The sequence below is a fragment of the Mytilus californianus genome, unplaced genomic scaffold (genome assembly GCF_021869535.1).
Source record: "Mytilus californianus isolate M0D057914Y unplaced genomic scaffold, xbMytCali1.0.p SCAF_5, whole genome shotgun sequence".
Lineage (NCBI taxonomy): Eukaryota > Metazoa > Mollusca > Bivalvia > Mytilida > Mytilidae > Mytilus > Mytilus californianus.
In genome coordinates, this window is record NW_026262701.1 from 114526329 (window position 1) to 114547770 (window position 21442).

General features: G+C 29.9%; 1 protein-coding gene across 1 annotated transcript; it reads right to left on the minus strand.

Moving 5' to 3' along the window:
- Positions 1 to 2110: 2110 nt before the first annotated feature.
- LOC127702654 (brain-specific homeobox protein homolog) lies at positions 2111 to 18618 on the minus strand. The gene is made up of 4 exons (XM_052206943.1): positions 18455 to 18618; positions 11735 to 12007; positions 5171 to 5355; positions 2111 to 2713 (listed from the first exon to the last, which is right to left on the minus strand). The coding sequence occupies exons 2-4, from the start codon at positions 11982 to 11984 to the stop codon at positions 2426 to 2428; spliced, it is 723 nt and encodes a 240-aa protein (XP_052062903.1). The 5' UTR covers positions 11985 to 12007; positions 18455 to 18618; the 3' UTR covers positions 2111 to 2425.
- Positions 18619 to 21442: the final 2824 nt, after the last annotated feature.

Below are 21442 nucleotides of genomic sequence, written 5' to 3' on the forward strand. Positions count from 1 at the left end.
TGACATTGTATTTTTTGTGTAATTTGTATCATATATATTTTCTCTTTATATTTGTAAATAGAAATGTTTTTGGAAGCATGGATTGCAAAGTGTTCACAGGAGGGGGGGATAAGATTATTTCGTCAGTTTTAATACATTTGATGTCTACTTATTGTATTTTAATTTGTATATCTATTGTAATTGACTGTTTATTATTTGCATTTATAATTTATTTAACGATAATAGTTTTGCATATATCTAAATTTTATCGTGCTGTGTACTTATTCATTTTAAATATATCAAATCTGTTTGTTTTTCAAACTGTCAGAAAATCTTTTTTTTCATATTGTGTGTACTCTTTTAAACCTCGGTATGAATTCCTTTGAAAATAAAACAGACGTTGGAAAATTTACGTTAGTTACTATGCGATATCTGCACAATTACGGGATTTTATCAAACGTGTTCAAGCTTGCATTTATTTGTATAGTTCTTTTGGTTTATGAATGTTTAAATACGAAAGACATAATGAACAAATATTTATATTAATCGTTAAAAAGCATTTATGATAATATGCGAATGTTTTAATTTGTTCATGACTTAACTTGTGGTAGTAGTAGTAGTAGTAGTAGGTTATGTCTACCGCGAAAAAGCAGTAGGACTTGTCCTAGTAATATGATAGATATAATTAAACAGGACAATAACATAACAATAGTTTAGAATTTGATAAAAGAGGCGGAAGATACAAAGGGAGAGTGTTTAAATGCCAATCTGCATAAGAATCAGGCAGTGGTGAAAACATGACAAACAAAAACCCACTCAAGTTGACATTAATTCATGTTCAAAATGTATAATGGTGCACAAATATAACATTCGTTTCCTTTTCCTGTTCTGGTAATTCAAGATATAATTTGGATAAAATGCACTAGAAATTAACAATTAAGTGGAGCTAACTCCGTTATTTGCTATCATTCTAACCAAAAGTTACCTAGAGATTTCTTGAATTACCAGACACGCAGAAACGAAAGACCTACCATTTCTATCTCAGGATGAGGGAAACTTCAAAATAGGATGGTTAGATCGGTGGTTTTTTTTCGGCCATGTTTTGATATTTTTCAAAATTGCCTGATTCTTAGAAAGACTGGCACTTAATTCAGTTTCTGAATTATTTTCATATGTGATATACACATAAATAGGCAACAGTACTATATCCATGTTCAAAACTGTAAATCAATCTTTAATATAAAAATCAGAATACAAAAAAAAACCTTTGATAATCGCATGAACTCCATAAGCAGCGTGACCGGATGTGTCGATAGAGTGTCTCCTGATATGCCTGCATCACCCGTTATGTATATTTTTTCACTTCATAAAATGACAGGTTTTTTTATATATGGTAATTCAAAGTCAAAACTGTTGAAATTTTTGAAATATTTACGTGTATTCTATGCATTTTGTACTTCCATTTTCAGAATATTTAAAATGCTTTTTCTCGGAAAGTGTAACCATTACATGTATCATTTTTAGATATTTGTATGCAGCTTTTCGTGCACTAGTAGCATGCAATTCCACACAAAAAAAACCACGAGATCGCCCATTTACGTACCTGTTACCTTGAAATACAAGATTTTACAATAAAGATATTCCTGACCTAAGCACTTTTAAATATTTTTTTGTCGAACGTAATTTTCGGAAGAAATCAACATCATATGTAGTCAGATGGCCTATAATTTCTTACATCCACTTCATTTGAGCTCTGGTGGATAGTTGTCTCATTGCGGCAATCATCTCCTTATTTTTATAATCATAGTGATAGCAAACCAGTACAAAAGCACTGGCTACTAGACTGATTAAATCCATCGATCCAGCAGTGAAAGCCGACAAAAAGACAAAGATACCACACCATATAACATTTACCCAAACTAAATATAAAATGCCGAATGTGGGAAAAATAATTCATAATATAAATAAAACTTACTTATTTTTATATTCGGATAATCTATTATGCGTTCAAATGAAAATTAACTATTTTCAATTTTTTCGATGCATCAGTAAGCATCGAGGCTCTCGTGTTATTGGTATTTAGAATTAATGGGATTGGTGGCTAATTTAAGTCGTATAATCATACAGGACAACAAATTTATTTCTTTAATATATAAGATAACAAAAACTTGTAACCAAACTGATTACAACACATGTCAATAAATTATAAATTTAAAAGAAAAAACTAAAATCTTGTTACATTTCGACAAGTACACAAAGGAATATTTGCACATGCTTAAAGATTCGGAATTTCTTCTATGTAATTTGTAATTGCACTGCAATATTCGGAATTTCCAGAACGTACCTTTCTCGAACTGGAAGCACTATCAATGTCCATTCGTATATCACTGATATAGACGTTCTAACGACTGACATATACAACAGATAAACTACAATGGTCATGTGTTCATGTTGTTTCATCGGGATCCGTTTCCACGACATCTATTTCCTCTTCCGGTTCTGATTCGTCATGGTGTTGGTTATTTGGCACTGATATCGTCGAAGCACTAGATTTAAAATGACTAAACGGAAAACTTGCGGGATGTTTGAAATAATTGTCTTCTGGGTTTGATTCTGGAGTATCACAATCTCTAGAATGTTCATCAGATTGGGTGTTTGTATCAGTCGAAGAATCAAGTGGCTTTTTCTGGAGCTTTTTATGTTTCATTCTCCTATTCTGGAACCATGTCTTGACCTAATTTGAAAAAAAAAATATATATCTTATTTTCTCCATATTTCATAATCATTATAATATTTGAGATGATCTTGTACTTTTGCATTTTAAAACGAAATCAAAATAATCTAAATAAGAAAGGATTATTGGGGACAAAATAAGTAAAATGATTCACTTATAGTGTCTGCTAGACATTTTTAAAGCTTCCCTACTTCCCAATCGATGGGGTTCTTGTGTATAAAAGGGCATCTTAAAATTATGGTTCAAGATGTTATCGTGTATTTTTATCCATTTTATAAGACTCCAGCACTTCTTATTTCTGTTTTAAAGATAACACAAAGATACATCAAATATGACAGATTTTTCATACTTTGCCAAAATGTAACTTTGAATCATCCTTTTCCCTAAAATTGTATAAAAAGTTTTAAGTCTATAAAAAAAAATTTAAGCTACAAAGTTGTTATTATATATAGGGGAAAACATAAGAAAGTTAAAAAAGAAAGAAAATAGAACAATTTAAAAAGACACTTAATGACAGATTTTATTGAGTTCTTAAAAAAATGAATCGCGATTAACATTCTATTACAAATATCATTATAGGAGTTAACTCCCCACGAGGATCACATTTTTCAAGAACTGTTTTTTAGGAGCCGTAACTTCAGATCATAAAGTGACGAAATGTTACACTTATACTTCCAAAAGAAGAAGTCTTGATAAGACCAATTTACAGTGCCTTCAATTGCAAGATTCCAATGTGTTTTGAATATAGCACAAAAAGACAATGGTATGCCATAATTTCAATTAGTCATACATATTTTCTTTTTTTTTTTAAAGAAAAAAAAGTTTATTATTGAAGAAATCACAAACCGATAAAATCAAAAATTCTAAAAGGTAGCTTTTCTCAGTTTCAGACAAGTAAATCGTGGTTTTTATCCCTCAAATTATATGACGTCGTCTAATCAAAATCGTCGTTACAAACGAATTGCAATGAGCATAGTTTATATACAACCTTATTTAACTATGCGTAAACCCGCTGTGCAATACCACACGTATTTCTAAAAATAACATATTTATCAAGCCGTTCACCTTAGTATACTTTGTTTTATCAAATTGAGTTGGGCATAACGTCAGGGTTTTTTATCATTTGAATTTCATTTTTGTTTCTGATTAACGAAGTTACGCTACTTCTGATTGACACCAACCTGTGTGGCGCTTTCTCTAATTGACAATTGAATCACATGTCTGTTTCTGAAGGACACCTGAATTAAACCTGTATTTCTCATAAACTAATTTAAGCTATTCAAGGTTAAGACTTCCTAAGCTATACTTCTTTTCTGGAACTCCTAATTGACATTGATAAATTGGTTATGCTAATTTTAATTTCATACCTTTGTTTCTAATACACTAAGTTATGCAAATTCTAATTGATACCTAAATCATCACCATGTTTCTAATGCATAAGACATGGTTTTTTAAAACATACCTGTGTTTCTGATAAACTAAAGCAAATGCTTCTTCTTATTAACACTTGGAGCATACAGTTTGTACCTCTGTATGTGATATACTGAGAATTAGTACTTCTGATCGACGACTCGAAACATAACTAAATTTCTGATGCATAAGCATTTTTTTTATTGACACTTTAAATCATACCTGTGTTACACTTAATTATGTTACTTATGATTGTAACTTGGTCTACAGCTGTGTTTCTGATAAACTGAAATAGTGCTACTTCTGACTGACATTAGAATCACTCCTGTGTTTCTTCTGATACATTAAGCAATGCTTTGTTCTAATTAACACTTGAAGCATACATATGTTACACTGAGTAATGCTTCTTCTGATTGACACACGATTCATACCTGTGATTCTGAAAATTGAGTAATGCTACTTCTGATTTGACGTTAGAATTGAATCATACCTGTGTTTCTCTTTAACAATGAAGTGCTACTCTTATTAAATCATACCTGTATTTCTCGTAAACAATGTAGTGCTACTCTTATTGAATCATATCTGTGTTTCTTGTTAACAATATAGTGCTACTTCTTATTGAATCATACCTGTATTTCTCGTAAACAATGTAGTGCTACTCCTATTGAATCATACCAGTGTTTCTCGTAAACAATGTAGTGCTACTCTTATTGAATCATTCCTATGTTTCTCGTTAACAATATAGTGCAACTTTTTATTGAATCATACCTGTGTTTCTCGTTAACAATGAAGTGCTACTCTTATTGAATCATACCTGTGTTTCTCGTTAACAATGAAGTGCTGCTCTTATTGAATCATACCTGTGTTTCTCGTAAACAATGTAGTGCTACTCTTATTGAATCATACATGTGTTTCTCGTTAACAAATTCAGTGCTAATCTTATTGAATCATACCTGTGTTTCTTGTTAACAATATAGTGCTACTTCTTATTGAATCATACCTGTGTTTCTCGTTAACAAATTCAGTGCTAATCGTATTAAATCATACCTGTGTTTCTGATAAGCTAAGTTGTGCTGCCAATTCTACTCTCTCCGGTGTAGAAAGATATCTTTGTGTTTCAAATCTCTTTTCAAGACCATTGAGTTGTTGATCACTAAATACTGTCCGAGCTTTCCTTCGCCGACAATGTTTTCCTGGACTGTCGTGTTGGAATAACGGATTTAGAGGAAATCCTGAAATTAATTGTGTATGTTTTAAAACAAGAGTCTAATTTTATTTCTCATTATTTCTGTAACCAAATTTATAGATATACTGTTGCATTTCATATCAGTTTTGTAACATGATGTTTTATTGGCGTTAAAGTATACACGTGGTATATACTATACAAAATTAATGTTTTGAATTTATTACTTTATTAATGAATTGTAAAAAATTGTCAAGAAAAAATGCCTGCAATCAATGTATATTTAAAGTTCCTTGATTTAGAACAGCTTCATAATTTTTAAGTTTTTATAAATGTTTTTCAGACTAAAATTAAAAACAAATTTATGAAGATAAGCGTTGACTTTCTTTGCGAAATAAACGTTATAGTAACATCCCTCCGTGGATGTCAGTATAGATGTCAGATTTGTAATAAAATAAGATTAGTAACAAGTTTAAAGAAACAGTTACCTCATGAAGAATATAAGTGGAAAATAGATTATGTCTATTATACAAATCAAAATATAGAAATTATACCTTAGATTGATTGTGTGCAAAATTGAAAAAAAACCTAATTTACAGCATTTAGTGTTAGAACTATAGTTTAATTCAGTAAAAACATCGACAACCTTAAATTCCCAAGTATCTCTTATTATCATTTATCCAAACTCGGTAAAAAAATAAAAGATGAAATTGAGAATGGAAATGGGGAATGTGTCAAAGAGACAACAACCCGACCACAGAACAGACAACAGCAGAAGGCCACCAACAGGTCTTCAATGCAGCGAGAAATTCCCGCACCCGGAGGCGTCCTTCAGCTGGCCCTAAACAAATATATATACTAGTTCAGTGATAATGAACGCCATACTAAACTCCAAATTGTACACAAGAAACTAAAATTAAAAATAATACAAGACTAACAAAGGCTAGAGGCTCCTGACTTGGGACAGGCGCAAAAATGCGGCGGGGTTAAACATGTTTATGAGTATATTTGAATGACAAGACGGGACGAATATTAAAGAATTGTGAAAAAAATACGTATAGGGTATCATTGAAAGCTACTTTTAAAATGAAAAACGCACTATAGCATCAACAATTCAATTATTACGATAACGGGCTGTTTGTATATTTATGTTCTTGTTTACTTCTTCATTCTTCATTTCAAAACCCTGTTCTTATAAGAATGAACCAATTGTGTAAGTGTTCTATGCATCGTGCATATCGTCTTTGTTTTTTATTTGTGCTTTAAGTCATTTTTGCTTACATTTTCTAGTTGTGCCTAAATCTTAGTTGTTGTGCTTTAATTTTAGTTATGCTTTAATTTTAGTTATGCTTCAGTTTTGGCATGTTAAGATGTGTAGTTTAGTAGTGCTTTGCATGTATTTCAATATGCCTGTGTTGTATCTATGCATTTGAAATATGTGCTGCTTATATATCTTATCTGCATGCTCACTGTTTTAATGTTATGTATATGTTGTTTTTTTACAGATAAGTATTCATATTTAGTGTATATACTGAAACAGGTATGTACATATACTGTCTGCTAATAAGATGAAAAGAAAATCAAAATAGTATATCTTGTATTTCATTGTTTATTATCTAGTTATCGCCCTTGATTCGATTTTTTACAGTGCATTCTTTGAAAAATACATTAAAAACACATGCATCATAATCATAGGTAAAATCATAAGTAAATATATTTAAACTTAAGAAGCCCAGACAAGTAGGCTACCTAGACATTCATTTTCTGAACTGCATATTTCACGGTATAGTATTCGAGCAAATGATAACGTTTGTTCCAGGGGCATACGTGCTTAATAGAGTATATAATATGTTGTCTGTAGACTGGAAATAACAAGTAAATTAATGACAATTTTATAAAGTATTTATAAATATTAGAAAATATTGATATATGAAACTTTCTATTTCCTTGTAATCACTTCAGAAATGGTAAAGTATTATATATGCATATATCCTTTTCAATAAAATGCTACCTCAAACGAAATTTAGAAAAGGTTTCTTTTGTGAGTAATTCACTCTATACTGCGTCATATTCAAATTGTTTCAAACTCAATTTGGTCTTGAAAATTATCTGGATTTCGAAACTGGCAACTTTCAATCTTAAAATTCCTATAGAAATTGGTCAATGGTAGAACATCCCTAGAAACGACCGTACATATACCATATGCAATGAATGTGTTGGTGATGAATGTCATTATTTATATGTATACAATAGCAATACTATTTCTGATCTGACATTCCTAAATATTATACTACAAACCCGTCTGTACTGAAATTGCTAAAAGATGCTGTCATTATGTCACTGTAAATCGTTACCTAACCTTTATATCAAGAAACTGTCTAAAGCCTTCTGAATAGAAACATATTCAGTTTTTTAATCTATAGAATTTACATTTATGTTGTTAGTTTCCTGTCTATTCTGTCATTTATCGTGTTTGATTTGTATTTTTTCTTAATGTTACACATATTTAAGTGTAAATAAAAGAATTGACTTGGATCTAAATAGAGACACTGTTGCTCATTTCATTGTCTGAAAAGCATACCAACGAATCAAATGTATTATAACATTTAACTTGTCAGCAAGGCATGCATAGCATTTTCTAAGTTTTGAAGCAACTGGAAATTGGGTTGTAAATTTTCAATGTTTTATTGTTATTAAAATTCCAAACCACTGATATGTTTGTCAAACGTTCAAATATCTTAATAAATCTCATTTTCAAATAAATAACCGTTAAAAGGGTGATAACTCAATTGTTTCACTTTCGACGCAGCCTTTAACGCTATCGATTTGATTTCTCTTGTTTACTATTAAAAATGATTTGTGTGTATTTTTTTTTGTTTTTTTGTTTTTTGTTGTTGTTTTGTTTGTTTAGATTTTTTAATACTATGTTATCGTAATATTTATCTGTCCTCTGTTTATCAAATTTTCGTATAAATTGGCAGCATGAAAATACTATTTAATGGATAATTATTATTCAAACAATCTGAAATATTTTGATATTTCAAAGACCCGTTGGGTCTGACTTTTTATGTGATACAAGACAGGGGCATTTGAACCCTGTCTAATTTCACATCGACCCCATTGTCTATATTACGGGAAAAGTTTTTAAAAAAATCAGTGTTGCAATAAAATTGATTACAAAATTAAGTAAATAAGTATAATACAATGCTTCATAAACAACCATCCAGGATTAAGCCATTAACTAGTTTGAAGCAATCAGATTGTTACCATTTCTGTATACAACTCGAGTTACATTTTCAACTGCGGAAATAAAAGAATTTTGACAATTTATTAATCAATTTCCATTTCACTTTTCACCAATGACATGTTTTGGTATTATAGAACAAACGTTACCAACATGTATTAATTTGTAAATCACGACTCAACAGAACATAATAACAACTAAATTAGTTCTACTAGTATTCAGGGTTTTTTTTTATTTGATATAAATTGTAATTGTTTGTATGCTGAATTACTCTAAAAGATGTTTTTTTTATCAAGTGATATAAACTATTTAAGAACTAATGACAACTGTATGTTGAGTCAGGTTTCTTGTGTCTGTCAAAGGGATAGTCAATGCAATAGAAATGTCGCATTTGGTTGAACTATTAAGTTTTAACGTTCATACCAACCAGGGGCACAGGAAGTTTTATACGTTCTTTATTTAAATTCATATAAAACATATACAATGATTATCTATTAGATTAACTTAATAAAGAACCATTTGTAGGGATGATAACAATACGCATTATTTATGCAAATATCGTTCAAATGGGATAGTAAATAAATAAATAAGTACAAGAAAAATAGTTTTATATAATTCATGATAATACTCAAATTATTTTGTCCCATTAGTTTTATAAAAACTTTGATAATTCAATAAAAAAAAAAGAAGAGAGAAATGGATTTTTTAAAACATATTTATGTTATTTACTTAAAATATCAAGAAAGGCATATATTGCAAATATTAAATGTATCTTTGATCGGCAAACACAAAAAAAAATATTGTTTTTTTTTATCTCATAGAATAAGCGTGAGAGGAATATAAAGACTGGATTATTGGGGTTAAATAGTTAATGTTTCAACGAAATGAAAGTGCTGACAGTAACTAGCAACAGTGAAACGCTCAGATCAGGAGGAGTAACTCTTATCAAAGTCAAAGTCCCGACAAATTAATAGATTTAAATTATCAAAAAGAACTTTATCCCATTAAGTATATAAACACCTCAATAGAGATATCAAGATTTAATTATATCTATATTAACACAATGTAATACTCAAGATATATCTCTATAATTCCTAGAATAAAGTCTTTTGCTTCGATAGTAAAACTATGACAATCCAATAAATACTGGATCAGACTGTTTTCTTATTATAATGATGAAAAAATAACTAATTTTTACAGTTTCATGCTTGAAATTATGCCGCTGAGTTCTTTGTTTGATATTAAAAAATTACATAACTTCTTCTTGTTCTTTTTTTATTCAGGTCTTACATTGAATATAAATATTAAAAATGGATTGCAAAAAAGGAGTGAACTCGGTAGTTTATTTACTGTTGAAAAAAAACTTCAAATGATGAAAGTTCAATAGTCTTCGATTGTTTTAACCTTTTTATGTGCCATGGGTTTTAAAACCTTATTTAGTTTATATTTCCATTATTTATTTTTTGTATTCATAGCTTCGATTTATAGAGACCACACGATTGGAAAACATATTCCAATCTCTTTTAAAATCGATATAAATAATTTGAAACCCTAAGCAGCAATACTAGAAAGTGAAAATGGACCTATGGTCATCATGGTCATTATTACCTTCAAAGTCTACTAATTACAGGTATTAATCTCTCCGCCAGTAAGTAGTCCGACACTATAATTGCAATTATTTATCACATAAGCAGGTGATAAAACAAACATTAACATTAAAAAATAGATATCTGAGGATTACTATCTACTAGTGTGAAAAAACAATCACAAAACTTTAACGGATTAAGTAAAACTGTGTAATATATGACCACTGGTGGGAGTTTGAGCGTTGGTTCGTTTGTCCAAAAAAAGACAGATATTGTGCGACACAATTTGCGTAAAATTTAATTTACTATAGAACTATTACCCAATATTTAAGAATCGCAGCAATACTAGGTACTAAATACTAGCGTTATTTCCGGCTTATGAGTTAAAGTGTTCTATGTATTTCTTTGGTTTTAAAATGTTGTCAGTATATACGTTTTACTTTGTGTTCGTTTTTAAATATATAGACAAACCAAGTGTTTCTTCTTTTTAAATTCTTAATTCGTTACTTTGCAAATTATGGCGGAATTTTCGCATTCTTTACAAATTGTTCATTTTGAATTATTTATTTGCCATACTTTTAAGTATTTAGATAAACATATGCTTAGTATTAAGCATAATAAAGCCACCGTACATTTACCCATATGATGTGTGAAAATGCTCTTATATAATGAAATCATGGTTTCGCCTGTCGGCATCAGCATCATCATTTAATTACAGGAACATTTAATAGATAAAAGAAGTGAAACATGTTTTTAAAAAAAATTAAGAAGGCTCTTATGAATGTAAAGAGTTTACGATTGTGGTTTCATGCGGCTATGATTAATGGAAATTGTTCTTCCCTTTAGGTTCAGTGGGAAATATTTCATGTGTTATGAGGACGAGTGTGTTTAAGAATGTATAGAGTTTACGAATGACCTCTTATTTAGGAAAGAATGTGGCACAAGTTAAGAAAATAAAACATTCATAGCTTTTGTCCACTCATTACTGTTTTATTTAATAATACGGTTTTTATTTTAAGTAAAGGAATTTTGCTTTTATGTAAATTCAGAATTGTATTTTTAATTTTTTTTTCTCTCTCAAGATTTCAAGATTTATTTGTACATTAAGTCACTATTTTTTAAATATTTATATTTACGTCTTAACTTCCAGAGGAATACAAAAATTAGTCTCGCATGATGAGACATGAAATATCTAGAAAAAGCATGGAAGAAAAAATGATTTTTGTAACTTTTTGAAACCACGTTTTTGGGCTGTATACTTTTATAGAATAAATTACAAATCTAGACATCTTTTTATGATTAATTTTAAATAATTGCGTTGAATCAATCTGTGATATTTTATATGTACATTTATTTATGCGCAAGAAATTCAAAATATTTATATGTAAGTGATGAAATTTATAAAACATTCTTCTATTTTTAAAGAAGTGAAATCAAGATAAAAATAAGGTTAAGATAAAAAGAAATGTATTGTCAAAGCAGGTTAATATATATATCGATGATAAATTTCAGTATGCAATCCAAATAAAACCCAAATATTTTAGAAAGATATATAAAAAGAAAAAGCTAAATGACAATATCTAATAAAATAAACTTACCAGCCGTTGGTATCAGGAACGGGTGGTCTGAATGCTTGTGTAGAAAGTTCTGTGCTTGTAAAACTTGATGAGGATATAGTAGATGTGTTCCAGGAATGCACTGGAATCCGTATTCTGGTATGCCGGGACGGAAAAGTCCATGGTTTATTTCTGCACGGCACATTGTCTTTGGTTTGTTTAACAAGATATCCTCGATAAAGAACGATGTTGGTCTTGATGTAGAATTTTCAGAAAAAGAACTAATGTTCATTTTTCTCTTTCAAAGTAATAAATCTAAAAAAAATATATGTCCAAATTTTCTGAAAATTAAACTTTCAAAATTGATCAGTTGTCATTAAAATGTATTTGTTATTATTTTTATTTCGCCATGTGCCACTATAAAATGTTATCTTTTATGTTCAAATGTAAATAAATGACGTACAAAAGATGAAAATTTTGTCCATTTAAGTAAACTTATAAATAGCCAATCAGATACGGTGATTTAGAAGTCGACATCACATGATTAGCTGGAAGAAAATCTTCCGGAGGTGTGATTAATGAAATGTTATTAGAAAATTGATGAAATTAATCAGCACGAGGGACTTGTTACAGTCGTGTAATTTACCATTTCCTATCCCCTTACTCCGGTAATTAGTAATTCCGGACTTTTTAGTTTTGATTTCTGATCATTTGGAATTTGTGCTTGCCATCTGAGTCCGGTAATCTTTTGGTGACGAGTTGCATAGTGATTAGGTTGTCTGCGAGTCCCGTATAATCACAAAAAGCTTTCATAAAGATTTTCTTCATATAAATGATCTCTGTATTTTTTGTATCTTATTTTTAATTGATTAGAAATATATCTTGGAATAATGTATGTTAATAAATCATAAAATAATAGAACATACTTTCTCATATATTGACCGAGCTAACTTTTATACTCTAAATTGATAGCTTTACCCCCCCCCCCCCCCCCCCCGAAAAAACCTTTGATTTTACATGTTTATAGTTTACCGGAAATCCAAACATCTTGATAACATTTTACATAAAAAAAGTACATTACTATTATATAAAAAGAAGATGTGGTATGATTGCCAATGATACAACTCACCACCAGAAACAAAATGACATAGAAGTTAACAACTATAGGTCACCGCACGACCTTCAACAATGAACAAACCCCATTCCGCATAGTAAGCCATAAAAGGTCCCAAAATGACAAATGTAAAGCAATTCAAACTAAATCTGTTAATTGATAATGTGAAAAAAGCATTATCGATACAAAGGTTAAGAAAAGACGCAGGAGCTTAAGCACAAAAGAGGTAGGGCCGATTTCTCCTGAATTAATTTCACACAACAGCCTTTATAAAAAAATCTTTCAATCTTTTTTAAACTCACAGTATCAGCTCCATGTACGTATTTCCAGATTATAACAATAGCATGGCTTATAGCTCAAAATTGAAATTATGACAGATTTTGGCAAATTTTAATTATTTATCTCTAAAATTTGCAGAAGTGACATCCCTATTATCAAAACCAAAATTTTGTTGGAAATACTAAATATTGTCTTTCGGATACAATTTAATCTATTTTGGTAAGCGTACTTCAATGCATTATGTTTTAAAAAAAATCATGTAAAATTTGCAATGTGTACCAAAATGTGTTCAACAGAAACATGTTGCAACGCATAACATTTTGATTTTATAGAAATATATGAATTATTACAGGTGTTTTAAGTATATGAAATCGTCACTTTGATATTCAATTTCCAGTATAGGATTTGAAAACTTTAAGATTTCGACTCTGTGAGTTGAAAAAATACAGGGGAAATGGCCCTACTTCTTTTAGATGACCTTTAGCAAATTGAACTAATTATTTAAAAAAAAAACTATATATATATATGTATATAGGACTTCTTATATGCAAGTCTAAATTGAAAACAACGTTCAAACCTATGATTGCGTTGGATAAAAACCGCAATTTTTATACGTGTGCATGCAAAACAAATTTCTTGGTAGAGGGGTCTAAATACAGCACAAACAACATTTTCCAAATATGTATATATCTTTATTCTGATAAACCTTTGCCAATACAATGGTATACAGAAGTTACATGTAAAAAATAGCACAGATATGATTACTAAAAAAAACTATATATATGTATACAGGACTTCTCTAGCTCGTTTATGCTTATATAGGAACCTGTTGTTCGGTGGTTGTCGTTTGTTGATGTGGTTCATATGTATTTCTCGTTTCTCGTTTTTTATATAGATTAGACTTTTGGTTTTCCTGTTTGAATTGTTTTACACTGGTCTTTTTGGGGCCCTTCATAGCTTGCTGTTTGGTGTGAGCCAAGGCTCCGTGTTGAAGGCCGTACTTTGACCTATACTTATTTTCTTTTTACACATTGTGACTTGGATGGAGAGTTGTCTCATTGGCACTCATACCACATCTTCTTATTTCTATATATATAGTTTATATTTTAATTGAACATGACTATGCTGTTTAAAATCAATTTGTAATTGTGAAAGCACTATAACCCTGACAAGACCCGCTAGTTTTAAACTTGTATAGCTATTTTCTGTCTGCAATATTAACTGAAAATATGGGATATTTCTGTCAGAAAAAAAACATAAAGGTATAATTTTTTACATCCTCTGCCTTTATGAGTGAAATTGTCTGATTTATATTTTTGTCTCAATAACTGAAATGGTACTTCTGTGGTGTATATAGCTGCTAGGTAAATAGATTATGAGCTGTATTTTTATAACGAAAAAAGTACCTTTTTAAAATGATGAATAATTAGTGTTATATTCTAGGTATCTCTTTAATGTTTAAAAAAATTTGAATTTTTACATATTCATAATTTGCAGGTAATTGTAAATCATTCATTACTTTTATTATTTAGTTTTTATCCGTGAAGATTTTGTCTCCGTATAACAAGAGTTTTTGTTGTTAACATGCATAAAAGGAGATACATGTATGTCAATGAGACCAGCAATTTTAAAACACAATAAAACCATAAAACCCTAATTATAATTTCTTAAATTGAGGTTATCGACGGACGGAGAAGTTTATACTTTGATATACGAAATATTAATATAAAAAAATGTTCACGAATATAGAGAAGTTGTGAATAAATCTAATATAAACTGCAAAATATCTGTCATCCGCAACAAAAAGTTCAATAAACAACACAACCATTGAAGGGAAGTGTCAGTTAAGTTTAATTTATTGATATAAAAACCCAACCGAATAGCTAACCGCTTTGTTTTTATCCTTTGAATATATTTTTCCTTCCCTGATTTGCAGAGATTATTTCCTTTCTGATAATGGATGTAAAAGTCTTTCTTCACCTTAACGATTTTTCCTGTCCTTTGAATGCCGTTATCTTCATTTTATTCGATGAAAGCAGTAATTGTCCAAGGAGTTTTGCCAAATTATACAAAGTTTATTCTGAATAAATCTCGTAAAACTGATAATTAAATAAATCATTACACAAAAAAACTAGTAAAACGTCCATGTATTTGTAAAATGATTAGGAAAACACACATAATTGGTTTAAGAAACGATCTTACAAAGCATCTAATACAATTTCACCCACGGTGACAATATTCTTCAGAAATGAACATAATTATGCTCGCTGCGAGCGGCGTATGCCACTAGAGACCGGCGTGACTTGAGGTAATTAATAATATAAATTTGTAACTATCGTCTTCAAAATGAGATAAAAATACGTTGATTTCGATGTTCTTCTAATTAAACGGAAAATAAATCCGTCCGGAGCTTCCTTTAGAATTTTGTTATTTGCTGACCCAGTGGGACCAATTTTCTAAAACGAGACTGATTTGTGGCGTAAAAAGACATTATACAAAGTCAATTCCTACATTGGACCATATGTGTAAAGATTGACCTTCCATAATGAGTAGTTAAGTTCCGTTTATCGTGTTCCGTGATTGGAATTTTTCCCTTGTTTATAAAGATCTTGGGAGAAAATAGTTTAATTGGCATTACTAAGGAATCAGAGACTGGTAACGTGATCAGCTGCGTAGTGAATTACAATAACTACGGGTTTTATCAAATTGTCTAATGAATAATGATAAATTCTCACTGACATCTCTATCTATTTACATGGAAACTTAAGATTTAACCACCTAGAGACACGTAATGTTATTTAATTGCTTCATCATAAAATATAAACTATAAAATAATTCAACATTTGCAATTAAATATGAAAAATTGGGTGATTATTTCATACATTGACATTTTCTAGGTTTCAGCTGGTGTGAAATTAAAAAAAAATAACGACATCCTTTTATTCCTATATTTTACAACCATTTCATTTTCCCTTTTTTCAATTGATAGTTCTATCTTAAAAGAAACCCTCTTTTCTCTACTCAAGGGGTTTGCAAATGAATTAATTCGAAGATAATATTATATAAAAAAATAGATAAATCTGATAAAAAAAATACATCATATAGGATTTCATTTCAAAAACATTTTCCCTAGACATAAAAAGAAACGAAAATTCAAGAACAACTAATAATAAAATGATAGAATTTTTTTATTCTGCCTTGTGGACTAATAATTGCCTGTCAAACAAGAATAATTTTCTTTCTGTTAAAGAATAACTAGAGTGGTGATTGTCATAAAACTTGAAGTTTTCTACACTAATCGTCATTTATTACCATTATAGGGAAATATAATGCGTTGAATGTTAAATTATTATGATATTCAAGAAATTATGACCCAACCATACGTCTAAGTAAAAAGGATAGCGAAAGTATAATCCCAAACGTAGGCGCGGATCGAGGATGAAGGTTTAGAGTATGTAGACCTTAAATTTGGAACTGAGCGTAGCTGACACAATTTTTAGGATACAATTTGCAAGCTTTTGTGAAATTTTGCTTTTATTTCATGGAGCGAGCACCTCTTATTTCTCAATATTTTCAACGTAATTTCAGGGATTGGCATTAGAAAACATCGAAAAAATCGTAAAATGTTTCAGTTGTTTCACATTTTATCTTTATGGTTTTAATATATTATTCTGCTCAGAGCTCTGAAATTTACTTATTTATTTATTTATTTATTTATTTATTTATTTATTTATTTATTTATTTATTTATTTATATAAATTTATTTATTTATTTACTTATTTATTCATTTATTTTTTTTATTATTTTTTTTTAAATTTATTTATTACATTTTGTAGTGCACATTAAATTTGTAATAAACACAGATAAAATGAAGGAAAACGCAATGTATACTTTAATTCGGAAGACATTTTATTTTTATCAGTACTGTATTCACCAAAATTCAATAGAAAAAATTGAAAAAATGAAACGATAAGAACTTTGCAACTTTCATATTTTATATAATTTGCTAACTTGTCATTTTTCTTCAATAAAAAAATCCGAACGAAATAAAAAAATAACCCAAAAGTAAAAAAAAAAATGCTAAATGCAAAAAATAGTATTATTGTTTGTTAGGTTTAAGTTTTTCGACTTCATTTAAGGTAGGTCGAATATGCATACTTAAACAATTTCATTGGGGTTCTTCATTTTAAAATTCTATTTGAGTTATTACTAATTTTCGTTGACATTAAAACACAAAATTTGATAAAGAATCGAATTTGCTTCAGTCAATCTTTTTTTTATTTTAAGTATTTCAAATTTTCAACATTTCCATAATGATAGAATCTAATAGATAAATAAAAACATTTGTATCTTATAAATTGTGTTGATTGTCGCTTCAGTCAATTTTTATAGAAATTTATTGGAAATAAGTCTGATGTTTTTGAATATATTTTTGCTTTATTAGAAAATTAAATTTTCGTCTCCAGTTCTATACTGAATATTGAATTATGCCTGTGTTGATTTGTTAACAGATTTTCTGCGTGTTTCAATGAGTTATTCTTTCGTTTTTGCGGCTTGCCGTAATGTGACCGTACTCTCACTTTGTAATCACTTGGATAATTTAAATAAGACATAATTAGTTTAATTCTAGCCATTTTCATCGTTTATCTCCGAAGACGTGAGCTGAAAGCACCAATAATTTGACGATAAAACTGGTTGATAAACGATTTTGTGTTATTTTCAATATTTCTTCAGAAATTTAGATTAAGGCAATGCTATTTTCTCAGAAGGGCGCAGGATATCAAATCATGTAGCCTTTCAACATATTAGCTGTTTCTTAGTACTGCTTAAAAGCGTCATAATAGCTTCAAATGGCACCAAACCTGACAAATTACATCTTAAATGCTTGTAATGTCACTTAATTTCATGTAAAACGTTGGAAAATTGGCGAGAGCATTCATCAAAATCATCTACAAAATAGCTGGCGTCACAGGAGTGCTAGAAATGCTAGATCTAATTTCCTCATTTCACCAAATTAGATGATTCCTTCTAAATTGATGGTTTAAGTAAATTTTCTATAATATAAAATAATTGGGCCTAATTTAACAATAGAGTTACTTAAGACAGTATTTTCTGGAGTGCAGAAAAACGGGATAAAAAAATCTAGACTTAAAACTACAATATTCCTATACAATGTTATTGCAAAATTTTAAAAAGAGTAAACAATGATAGTAATTGTTTCTTTTTTAAGGCTCCTGAAGACCTAAAGCATAAAACGTTGAAATATTAATGTAGTTTTATATTTTTCTTGTTAAATAGTGGGAAATTTTATCTAAAAAATACAGTGTATAGATATAAGCAATTTTATATGATACAAAAATGTTTCTTACCTTTTGAACGTATCTTCCATTTATGTCCATTTCAGTGGAATATAAGTTTGGAAATTATTTCTGTCAGGTCACGGAATTTGCAATAGTATTTCATTTTAATTGTTTCAATGCAGAAATAATTTCCTATTAATCGTATTTTATCCAGTATTTCTAGCGAAAATGTATAAAACAGCTGTAAATTTTTGAAAATTATAGCGCTTAACAATTAAAAGTGCTGTTTTGTTAATTAAAATATCGTACATTAATGATCGGCCATTTTGGAACATTTGAAAGAAGATTTTGAAATATATGAATATTCATTTAACTTACACCTAAAAGGTGACGTATAATGACCATTGTCCAATCGAGGTACTTCAAGGGTTTGTCAAAACGCATTTTCATTGTAACATCTTTTTTTTTTTATTTTCTGAGTTTTTTATTCTAAGAACGTGTCCTGACTGAGGATAAAGGTAAAACTAGACACCTTAATTGCAATTGGGAAGTCTACCCAGACCAGATAAACAAACAGGACAATGTAAATCCGGATCTTCGGAGGGGTGAAGAATTATCAGGGATAGGGATTTGCCGGACAATAAGTCTATAACAATGGGATTAACAGGAAGCTATTGCTACTGAATAGGAGTACTAATTAATAATAATGTCCGGATTATAACAGTACAGAGATAGGTATATTTCGTGTATATTGTGTAACTTGGTACATTTGTGATCTCAATGTGACAAACAAGAAATGATTTCTTCACGGTTGTAATCGTTTTATCTGATGTTATATATTTTTTTTAAATAACGGAAGCGAATTAACTGTTGAATTACAAAAACCTCTTTCGTATTTCTACAAGTTTACTATTTGTAAGGGGACGACCATTTGCTTCTCTGACGGGGGAAGAAGAAAAAGAAAATGAATATCCTGGTATGGTAAGGTGGAAAATAAATGATTTTGTCCATGTCATGATGGACACGAATATTCTGCAACACAAACTGCAGGAAATAATTGTGTAAAAAATTGAAAATAAATGTTCCAAATAATAAGCAACAGATGAAAATAAATAGTAAATCCGCAAAAAAATACCCCCTTTTCCGAAAATCAAATGGTCGCCGTAATATGAACGGAATTAATGGCTATATACACCAAGGCAATTAAAAACTTTATTGTTTCAGGATTAATATTTAGTTTCTCAATGCATCCGTTTGTAGCGTACAACAATCTTGCACTCTGTATTCAATCAAGATAATAAAGGATCAAAAGGCAGATTATTTCAGCAATCAAAAAATGTAATTGTGAAGTAAAAAATATCACTATTGGCCGTTTTACGACCGACAATATGGCATGGACCAAATAAATAATGCTTATCTGTAGCAATAGTTTTTTTTCCGCATTGCAAAAAAAATGTCTTCTTATATACTGTTTATATATATATATATATACATATATATATATAAGATGTTGCTGAATGAAATCTTCTATAAAAAAACATCTAACATTATTAGACTGTAGAACAGGTAGTCCGAGATTGCTCTGAAAATCTTAAAAAAAGGCTGTCAGACCTCAGAATAATCTTAAAAGGCTGTCAGACCTCGGAACAATCTTAAAAAGGCTGTCAGACCTCAGAACAATCTTTAAAAGTCTGTCAGACCTCCGAACAATCTTAAAAAGTCTATCAGACCTCAGAACAATTTTAAAAAGTCTGTCCGACCTTAGAACAATCTTAAAACGGATGTCAGAAACCAGAACAATCTTAAAATGGCTGTCAGACTCCAGAACAATCTTAAAATGGCTGTCAGACCCCAGAACAATCCCGGACTAATGAAATCATGATTTAATATCAGCAGGTTCAGTACTTACTCGGCGACTTATTTTCTAGGGCTTGACTAGTTCAGTAATTAGTCCAGCCCTGGCCTCAGTGACTTATTTTCTAGGGCTGGACTAGTTCAGTACTTAGATCTTGTTTTCCGTCAGAGATGGTTTTTTGTCTCATTGTAATATTTGTGTCCTTTGGAGAATTGGTGTTGATGGCAGAGGTTTGATAGTCTCTGTTTGACTCATTAACAACTTTTTAGTTTCGAAGGGATTTAGAGCTCGACGGCTTGTATTGTTGAATACCGTTTGATGATTTCTACATGTCTTTTGTTTTACTTTGAGTCGTTAGATTGCTGTCTTATTGGTATATTCTACATTTCCCCTTTTAATCAAATATCAATCAAGAACTGTACTTTATCTAAAAATGATGCAAGCCAATAAAAGTCTAATGACGGTCATTGTGGCTTTTTTAGGATGAAAGATTGTTATATTCTCATAACATATGTAGTAAACCCGCTGCATTTATTTGCACCTGTCCTAAGTCAGGAACCTGATGTTCAGTGGTTGTCGTTTGTTGATGTGGTTCATAAGTGTTTCTCGTTTCTCGTTTTTTATATAGATTAGACCGTTGGTATGTGAAAAGTATAATGAACTTCGAAAGAAATTTATCAAACCATATTATTGGAGAAAACCTTCGAATTTTAAACTCGTACAACTGCTATCTGTTCATAATGTAAAGGAACTTAACAATTTAGGGAAATATTTATTCCTGGCCGAGAAGGCACGTAATTAAATTCATTTATAAATGCTTAATATGTGTTATATTTTATCATACTCTGCTGTACTGTTATATGGGTATACTTACTTATATGATTATTTGACTGATTGTTTAAATGTATTATACATATATATATTTCACTGATGTAATTGAATATTTGTAATATTTATATTCTATAAGTTGTATTGCTTACGAATAAAAGATTATTATTATTCCTGTTTGAATGGTTTTACACTAGTCATTTTTAGGGCCCTTTATAGCTTGCTGTTCGGTGTGAGCCAAGGATCCGTGTTGAAGGCGGTACTTTGACCTATAATGGTTTACTTTTACAAATTGTGACTTGGATGGAGAGTTGTCTCATTGGCACTCATACCACATCTTCTTATATCTATACATGATTGTTGGTTAATAACAT